Source organism: Bison bison, unplaced genomic scaffold, assembly GCF_000754665.1.
Source record: "Bison bison bison isolate TAMUID 2011002044 unplaced genomic scaffold, Bison_UMD1.0 scf7180017864370, whole genome shotgun sequence".
Lineage (NCBI taxonomy): Eukaryota > Metazoa > Chordata > Mammalia > Artiodactyla > Bovidae > Bison > Bison bison.
The window spans coordinates 10,057,708-10,065,102 of record NW_011494942.1 but is presented as its reverse complement, the minus strand read 5'-3'; the positions used below and the strand labels follow the sequence as shown (position 1 = coordinate 10,065,102).

The window sequence follows — 7,395 nt, the reverse complement described above, 5'->3', positions numbered from 1 at the left end:
CCTACTAATCCAGATGCTATGCCCAGGTAAACTGAATGAAACGTCCATATTGTTCTCACATGTCTTCACCCATTTGTCAATTGTGAATGAGGTAGTTTACATACAGAAATATACTCCTGCAGAACAGACCTTACCCAGTATGGCCAACCACTCACTAGCTACTGTTGTGCTTTTGTTACAGCATTTATAAATTAAGAACTCTGGCATTTTCTGGAAGAAGATACTGAGGTTCGGAGAGGTAGAGAGTTGCCCAAATTCATAAAGTTCTTTTGTAGACTTGGAGTCAGAACATAGGTTTAACTTCAAATCCTATGCTCTTTATCTGACTCTGTGCGACCCCGTAGACAGCAGCCCACCAGGCTCCCCTGTCCCTGGGATTCTCCAGGCAAGAATACTGGAGTGGGTTGCCATTTCCTTCTCCAATGCATGAAAGTGAAAAGCGAAAGTGAAGTCGCTCAGTCGTGTTCAACTCTTAGTGACCCCATGGACTGCAGCCCACCAGGCTCCTCCGTCCATGGGATTTTCACATGACTGAAGCAACTTAGCAGCAGCATCCTCTTTATCACTGCAATACTTCCTTTTAGATTATTTTATCCATTCATGCATTTTTCCTCTGGGACAATAGAGGCCCGCATCCCATCAGAACTGTCCAGCAAGCCATGTTTTAATTTTATTATCTCCTTGGTCCTCATCCCAACACCTATCTTTGAGTATCTCCATCACTTAAATTCCCCTTCCAGTCTCATTTCACTCTTGTGTTTTAATTTCTCAGTACACAACCACATTCAACCTCAAAGCTGTAAGACTGTTATCTGCCCCATACATCATGCCTTCCATGCTAAGTATAGAAGCTGGAAGAGAATTTCCAGTGAGCTCATCTAGGTGACAGCCTACTCTAAAGTTCATGTCAGATTCTATGTTCAAATACAGAATTATAATATACAGGAGCTTCTCAGGCTCTTTCCCCAAAGAAATATTTATGCCTTCTAAAGGAATTATTTATGATTTCACTCACTGTCTACTGTATGAGCAACTCTCTGAAGATTTTATGTAGATGGGATAAAAAAATGGATGAATAATAAAGGGATGATAGCTTGGATTAGATCATTTAGTCTCTGTTTCCTGCACATCAGATTCACCCTAATATGCTGTATGCATACTCCAGATCTAAGAAGCTTTATTCACTTCATTTTCAAAGCAAACATTCATTTATACATCCAGTATTGCCCTTGTTAATAAGATACTTAAGAGATACATACAAAGAAGCAGAAGAAAGGATGCATGCTACCATTCAAGACATTTAATAATTCTAATGGCATATTTCAGGAGGGCAAGTGTGTATACTAATTACCTCATAAATCAGTCCAGTCCTGGTGGCAACTGAAAACTTGAACAATTTTCTCAGTCAACAGTAAATCCAGGGCATCTCATCAAATGTCATAAACAACTTCCTACTTCCAATTTGAGAACACTGTCATTAACCTAAAATTTTGGACTAAACAACTGCATCCCCACACAATTTGCTAATGAACCTTTCTTAGGTACAAGCAGAGAGCAACTGCCATGACATTTAATGAATTTATAAAGCTAACCAGACAGTTTCACAAGAACAAAATGTATTTAAATAGTTTTGTTTTCTGACTCAGAATTCAAATGTCTGAGTCAGAATTCAGACAGTATGTGGTAGTAGTGGTCATGGTGGAATGTGTGAGGATGCGTTTGTGTGATAACTGTCCTAGCTCACTGACATCTGTTCACAGTCTCTCTGGAAAATCTTCTCTACAGACTTCTTGAAAATATGTGCTACCCAAATTTCCCTCTTCTTGCACAGGTTTATTTTTCAGGGTATTATTAGAAAGATCTTCATAAGCAAAAGGTCATCAGAGCAAAATTTTGATAGGCATGCCTTCTTAGGGGAACAAAAAATACTAGCAAATGAAGGAGCTGATAAAGCAATGCTGTATCATATGCAGTGAGCAATTCAAGACAGAAAGGAAGCATTCATCCTACTTTATCCAGCCAGACAAAAATACATGCATCTCACTCAGGGTAGCTTTCATATTCTGTTTTAAATGATATTTGGACCAATTATCCCGAGTATACACTGGGAAGACAAGAGCAAGTTCATAATATTAAGAATGTATATTTTGGAATAAGTTGTAAAACTTGGCCTTTCCAAGAAGGCACTACAGACCAACAGAGGAGAGGATACATTTTTCATTTTACAAAACTGTGAGGTATAATAGTGATTTAACCAAAGGATAAATATAACTGGATCAAAAGATTAGACCTCAAAGCACAGCATCTAAAGCAAACACACTGTAAACCAACTTTGGAATGCCTTAATGAAGGCACATTCATGTTTCAGAATGAACAACTCTAATCACAAGGGGACCTTTTCCAATGCCCTCTGAGCAATACAAAAAATAACATATAGATTACATAACTTAAAGCATGCTTTACATTGTCTGACAGTGAAGCAGAGTACAATGATACTTAGAGTTACTGAAAATGAGCAAGTGCTACAAGGCTTAGAAATAATAATAATGAAGTGTTGAACAACCATTGCTATTTTAGAACTAGCCAGTTCCTTTAAGTGCTTAAACAGCTTTCTCAGATAACAGCAGAAAGGGTACAATAAATCCAAAATAAACACAAGCCTGAAAATTTCCATGCTTATAGTTAGTTATGACCCAAATCAGTAACCTTCTATAAAGGGAACTTTCATACAGCTAGAACAAGAAGCTGGTTGAACAAAAGCATTTGTCTGATAAATGGTTTTATATATATATATGCTTTACTTTTATTGAACTATATTTCTAGAATAAAATAAGCTTAAAAATAATCTGACATCTGTCATTTGACAACTGTCTTCTCACCCAAATCCTCAGTAAACATTTCTCCACTTTTAGGTAATACAGAAAAATTACAATATTCTAATTTTTAAAGCTATATATATGTGTGTGTGTATATATATATATATATATATATATATATATAAAGAATGCCTTAATATTTTTAAAGACTTTTCACATGTATATAATATTTTGATACACATTGAATTCATAAGTATTTTTGCTCAACCCTAAACTAATTGCTTTTAAGAAAATAGAAAAAACCAGAGAGGCAGGCCTTTTCTACCATGTGATGGGTACAAAGCAGCTAATAAAATCAGAGCAGAATATGTAAACAATTTGCAAGTTCAACTATCTCAGGCATACAAGATTTTTTTCCATGTTTACATTTACAGATATTGAGAAGTTTTAATTTTTTATTTTTAATTGGAGGGTAACTGCTTTATAATATTGTGTCAGTTTCTGCCATACAACAATGTGAATCGGCTATATGTATACATACGTCCCCTCCCTCTTGAACCTCCCTCCTTCTTGTTTAATTTTTAAAGAAACAACAGTCATGGAAAAACCTAGCTTTCATAAACAACAAAAAGGGAAAGTTAATGGTTAAATTCTTCCTCTTAGCCACTAGGCAGACCTCTGTGCATGCCCATAACTCTGCCTTCTAGAGCCATTTCAGCACCGTGAGTTCAGTAATAATACAGTAGCTGGAATCAAGACAAATGGCTGTAGCCCTTTCGCCCCTCACCTCAGAGTGGACTGAATTCGAACACAACAAATATTGGCTACTCACTTTTTGGTTTTCTTGTCCTCTGCCCAAGTGTCTGGCAAGTGTTCACTATCTCGGTATTTATAGTCTGGAGATTTCGTTGATCTGAAATTGCTTGTTCTAATTTATGCAGTGAAGGCTTCGCTTCTTCCCCAGCAGTGTGGGCTGCCCCATCTCCATCCTCCACCTGGATACCGACAGTTAACGCTGGATTTTAGCAGGGTGGCCGGGAAAGAAAGCAACTGAATGCTCACTCTGATTATGCACACGAAACTGAAAATGTGCTTTTCTTCTCAGGGAAGCGATAAGCCTCCACTGAACTTCTGCAATTCTGTGTTTGCATGCGCTTCGTATGCCTGAGCTATTTCTACAGTGGTAAAAGTCCTGATATGTCAAGTTGCCTCCTCCTGCAAAGTTGCCTCTTTCATCAGCAGGCTGTTGACACCGCCTCTTACAACTCCCCCTTTACTTCCTCCGCTCACTGCTAGTCGAGAGGGACTGAACTTCGCAGTTCCTCTTTGTTTTTTTGCTTCCTCCTCCATTTTTACTTCAGGGTTTTAAGGACATCTGAGGAGACTTCCTGTGCCTGTAATGTAGTCAGTCAAAGGCCACCCTACCTGCTTCTCTGCCTCCTCCAACCACTGGCTGGCTTCTTGGACCTGCTTCCTGAAGATGGCTTCCTGCTTGACAGTAACTTCTTGCAATTGTGTGATTGTTTCTAGTTGTTTCTGCCTGGAGTTAAAAAAAAAAGTGCCAACCACAAGCTGTCAGTGACATTTCAACCAAGAGTTAACCCTCAGAAGTTATGACAAGTTCAAACTTAATACAGTTCTTCAGAGATGAGAGGGAAAAGTGAAAGTATTTATATACAGATAAATGGTTCACAAATATAGAAATTTAATTAGAGCAATTATATTGCTCACTTAGTCTAATAACCTCACTTTACAGATAAAAAACCGTTTCCTATTCTACATTGGAATATTCAGTTCCCCACAAGCTACATTCATAGTTTTTAGCTACACTGGCACCACAATGAGGTCACTGTGACAGGTGCAATATTTACATATCACATCTAGCATTTTCAAAAAAAAAAAAAGAAAGGAAAAAGAAAGAAGGGAAAGGAAAAAAGAGGGAACAAAAGAAATAAGCACTTTGTTTCATGACATTAGCCTTTCTCCTTAAGAATTGTCAATCATGGTATAATACATGCCTCGAACACAGGAAGGGCTGTTCTCAAGAATAGATAAAAGTGAGCAGTTAGTCTTTCCACTGCAGTCTTCTCTTTTCTAAAGTCTCTCCCCTCCCCTTTCTTCCTCACCTCAAATCTCTTAGTGTTGTAATGTTATTTCTCTTTTGGATCCAATCCTAAACCTCAAAATATATACAAATGTATCTGTTAGCTAATGAGATTATTTAAACCATGGTATGTACTAATACATCAATGACTGTCTGGAAGCAACTTGACCTAAATAAGGACCTTAGCTCAATGGAATGATATCCTTCAGGAGTTTCAAAACAGTGAGGAAGACATGGTCAGGTTTAGGCTTTTTGCGTGCCTCTCAAATGTTCATACATAGTCAGAATCCCATTGTGCACTGGCATAAATCCAGCCTTGATTACAAGAAGGACCATAGGAGAGACAAAAATGGTCTCAGAGAATGCTTTACCACTGTGGTAAGCCAGCAAACAAAACCCTAACCAAAAATAAAAACTACCAAAACACACGTTCTATTCAGCATTGTTCAATAGCATGTAGTCAGTTTTTTCTTTTTTTTTAAATTGTGGTAAGAACATTTAAACTGAGATCTACCCTATATACCTTAAAGTGTACAATACAGTGTTGTTAATTATAGGCACAATGATGTACAAAAGATCTCTGGAACTTACTCATCTTACACAACTGATACTATGTCTATTGAATTACACCCACCCATTTCCCCTCCCCAAGCCCTTAGAAACCACCATTCTACTCTGCTTCTACAGGTCTGACTATTTTATACACTTCATGCAAATGGAATCCTGTAGCATTTGTCCTTCTGTGACTGGTTTATTTCACTTATAGTATCTTTAAGATTTGTGGCAAATTTCCTTCTTTTCTCAAAAAGCTTTCAAAAACTTTTTTTTAAAAGGCAAATATTTCATTGTATGTATATATCATATTTTCTTTATTTATTCATCCTAGATGAGCATTTAGATTGCTTCCACATCTTGGCTATTAAGACTAATGCTGCAATGATTATGAGTGTGCAAATATCTTTTCAAGATTTTGGATTTGAATCCTTTTGGATATATACCCAGAAGTGGGACTGCTAGATCATATGGTAATTCTATTTTTAAGTTTTTTGAGAACCTCCAAACTATTTTCCATAGCAGTTGCACCATTTTAAATTCTTACCAACAGTATGCAAGGGTTTCAATTTCCCTATACACTTACAAACACTTGGTATATTTTGGGATTTTTTTTTTTTAAATATAATAGCGTTCCGAACAGGTGTGATTCATTCATCATTGTGAATGACTCATTGTGGTTTTTATTTGCATTTCCCTGATGAATAATGATGTTGAACATCTTTTCATGTACTTGTTGGTCAATTTTATATCTTTTTTTGTAAAAAGGTCTATTCACTTCTTTTGCCCATTTTTAAATTGGATTTTTCTTGTTACTGAGTTGTAGAAGTTCCTTCCATATTTCGAATATTGACCCCTTTTCAAATAATTGCTCTGCAAATATTTTCTCTCATTCAATAGGTTACCTTTTCACTCTGTTATATCCTCAGACGTGTGGAAGCTTTTTAGTCCCATGTAGACTCACTTGCATATTTTTTCTTTTGTTGCTTATGCCTTTCATATCCAAAAAAGTATTGCCAAGAACAATGTCATGAAGGTTTTCCCCCAAGTTTTCTTCTAGAACTTTTATAATTTTAAGCTACGTTTAACTTTTCAATCCATTTTGGGTTGATTTTTCTATATGGCATGTGATAAGGTTCATCTTTATTCTTTTACATGTGGATATCCAGTTTCATTTGTTGACTATCCATTCCCCATTGTGTATTCTTGGCACCCTACTTGAAGATTAGTTGATTATATACATGAGGGTTTATTTCAAGACAATCTACTCTATTTCACTGGTCTGTAGCTTTGTAATATATTTTGAAATCATCATGTGTGATACCTACAGCTTTGCTCTTTTTCAAGGCTGTTTTGGTCCTTTGTAGTTCCATATGAATATTAAGAATTTTCTTTGATGAGGGTGATAGAGGAGAGTGAAAATCCTGGCTTAAAACTCAACTTTCAAAAAATTAAGACCATGGCATCCAGCCCCATCACTTCATGGAAAATAGAAGGGGGGGGAAGTGGAAACAGTGACAGATTTTATTTCCTTGGGTTCCAGAGTCACTATGGATGGTGACTGCAGCCATGAAATTAAGACACTTCCTCCTTGGAAGAAAAGCTATGACAAATAGATACCATATTAAAAAGCAGAGACATCACTTTGCCAACAAGGGTACATCTAGCCAAAGCTATGGTTTTTCCCTTAGTCATGTACAAATGTGAGAGTTGGACCATAAAGAAGGCTTAGTGCCAAAAAACTGATGTTTTCGAATTGTGGTGCTGAAGAAGACTCTTGAGAGTCCCTTGAACTTCAAGATAAAACCAGTCAATCCTAAAGGAAATCAACTCTGAGTATTCATTGTAAGGACTAATGCTGAAGCTGAAGCTCCCATACTTTGACCACCTGATGTGAAGAGCCGACTAACTAGAAAAGGAAGG

The 7,395-nt window shown here is 36.8% G+C and overlaps 1 protein-coding gene across 1 annotated transcript in view; it reads right to left on the bottom strand.

Moving 5' to 3' along the window:
* Window positions 1–7,395, bottom strand: part of LRMP (lymphoid-restricted membrane protein) — a 92,916-nt gene that overhangs the window by 50,540 nt on the left and 34,981 nt on the right. The window contains exons 16-17 of the mRNA XM_010856044.1: window positions 4,242–4,356; window positions 3,649–3,838 (exon numbers count right to left, since the gene is read on the bottom strand). Of these exons, the coding sequence (XP_010854346.1) occupies window positions 3,649–3,838; window positions 4,242–4,356 (305 nt within the window). The remainder of the gene's footprint in view (window positions 1–3,648; window positions 3,839–4,241; window positions 4,357–7,395) is intronic.